The sequence below is a fragment of the Andrographis paniculata genome, unplaced genomic scaffold, assembly GCF_009805555.1.
Source record: "Andrographis paniculata isolate CXL003 unplaced genomic scaffold, ASM980555v1 Contig35END, whole genome shotgun sequence".
NCBI lineage: Eukaryota > Viridiplantae > Streptophyta > Magnoliopsida > Lamiales > Acanthaceae > Andrographis > Andrographis paniculata.
In genome coordinates, this window is record NW_026137568.1 from 986,986 (window position 1) to 989,084 (window position 2,099).

Here is a 2,099-nt window from a genome sequence, read left to right on the forward strand (position 1 = left end):
TTATTATAATTTGTCACAATTTGTGTCTAAGCATTGCCCTAATTACAATACATGTTGAGGTTTTAAGAATAATTCCCATCTTAAAAAAAGAAAAAAATCAGCAAATTAATTAAACATTATTAATCATTTAGATTTAAATCTTTTAATACAAAATATATTTTTATAAGATATTTTAAATAAATTATATATATATATTGACACCTAGAATCAAAATAAGAATAAAATTTATAAAAAAAAAAGTCTATTTCACTATAAATTGAATAATGTAAAAATAAAGTCGAAAAATACACTATAAATAATCTATTACACAAATAATTTTTATAAAAATTCTAATCTAATACTATATTTTCACTTAAAAATCAAGTTCGACCCTGTTCATCGCTGCCGCCGTTTTCGTCACCGTTGTCATTATCATTGCCCGGATGCTGAGACGACGACCCGAACGACCCCCCGAAGAACACATCATCATTGTTTCCGTCTTCGTTAGGCCAATCCGGACCAAGATACGAGCCTAAAAGCGAATAAAATGAACTAGAACTAAAATCCAAGTCTTCGCTTCGAGGAATTGGATCTTGCTCAAATCTTGGCCGAGAAACGGCACAGTGATCTGTAGCCTGCCTCTCGCTTCCCTCACCAACGCTCGAAAAATCCCGACCTTGTATCGGGATTACGTTAGAGCCACCGGTAGGCATGTTCGGGGAATTGGGATTAGCAGGAACAGGGTCATCGACATGCATGTTAGGAAAATCGGGAATATAAGTAATACTGGCATTTTGTTGTTGTTCAGTGGTGTTTTTACAATTCCCGATTTCCTTCTTCCGATTGGAGACTTGGACGATTAGGTTTTCAAACCAGGTAATCCACTTACTGACCTCGTTACCATTGAGGTTATCAATCGGGATTTGTTCCCACCATCCCTTCACCCGAGTTCTATAAACTTCGTCGAGGAGTTTATCCTTGTCTTTTAACTCCTCTTTGGTTGTTAGGGCCTCGTTTAGATCTCGGTTAAATTGATAGATCCGCTCCCGAGAATGAGCCTCGGAAACTTCGGCGAAGAAGTCAGCACGGCGGGTAAGATTTCGATATCTGCTCAACACAGACTTTATTCTTGGATGGAAGAATGAATAAGGATGGCCTGTGGGGGAAGATATGATTACGCCAATATCGACACCGCATTGGGTGCTGAGTTCGCTGGCCTTTTTATATAGGCCCTGTCGACGTTTGGAGAATGTGGCGTATAGATCATCCATATTCTGGATCCGTTTCATTGGGATCCTCTGTCGGCCTCTTGTTTGCCTGCCAGCCATATTATGAATGTAAAATTAAAAGATATGTAAAAAAGAAATTGGTGAATAGTTAATAGAAAAAATTAAAATCTAAATTTGATGATTTATAATTTGTTGGGGGGTTTAGGGAAAGGAATGTGCTTTTATAGTAAAAATATAAGGGGAATGTGTTTAAATAAGTTAGATTTGCAATTTTGCAAAGTTTTATCAGATTTTCATGTAATAATAATACATAATAATAATAATGAATAGTTCATAAATGATAAGTAGAATTATGATATGTGACCAATTAATTACAATCAATTAACTTTAATTATTGTATAATTCGACAGTCAAATTACTTACTCTCTCTGCTTACTCTCTCTGTTTCGCCACATATGATCCATTTTTCTTTTCTGCCTCAAAAAAAAAATGAGTTTTTTTTTTTTTTTAAATTTATCAATCTTAAACACATTAATAAATATAAATCAATTTAACTAAATTTGATTTTTTTTTTAATTTATCAATCTTAAACACATTAACAAATATAAATCAATTTAACTAAATTTCTAACATGACTTACACAAAAATTCTTTTTTCTATCTCTTGCTTTAATTAACAACTATTTTTATCTACTTTTAAATTTTTTTATTTTTTTATAAAACTAAATTATGGTAATAATGAATAAAAAAATATATATTTTTTTATTTATTTGTATTATATAAAATTTTATTATCTACCAAATAATATCTATATTGTATATATTTTATTGAGATATAATGCTAAATATATTTAAAATACTAACAATATACTCATATTAAAAATAATAAAAAT

The 2,099-nt window shown here is 31.0% G+C and overlaps 1 protein-coding gene across 1 annotated transcript; it reads right to left on the bottom strand.

Moving 5' to 3' along the window:
- Positions 1–359: 359 nt before the first annotated feature.
- On the bottom strand, positions 360–1,307 carry LOC127249038 (agamous-like MADS-box protein AGL61). Its single transcript, XM_051271630.1, has one exon. The coding sequence runs from the start codon at positions 1,305–1,307 to the stop codon at positions 360–362; it is 948 nt and encodes a 315-aa protein (XP_051127587.1).
- Between the last annotated feature and the right edge of the window lie 792 nt (positions 1,308–2,099).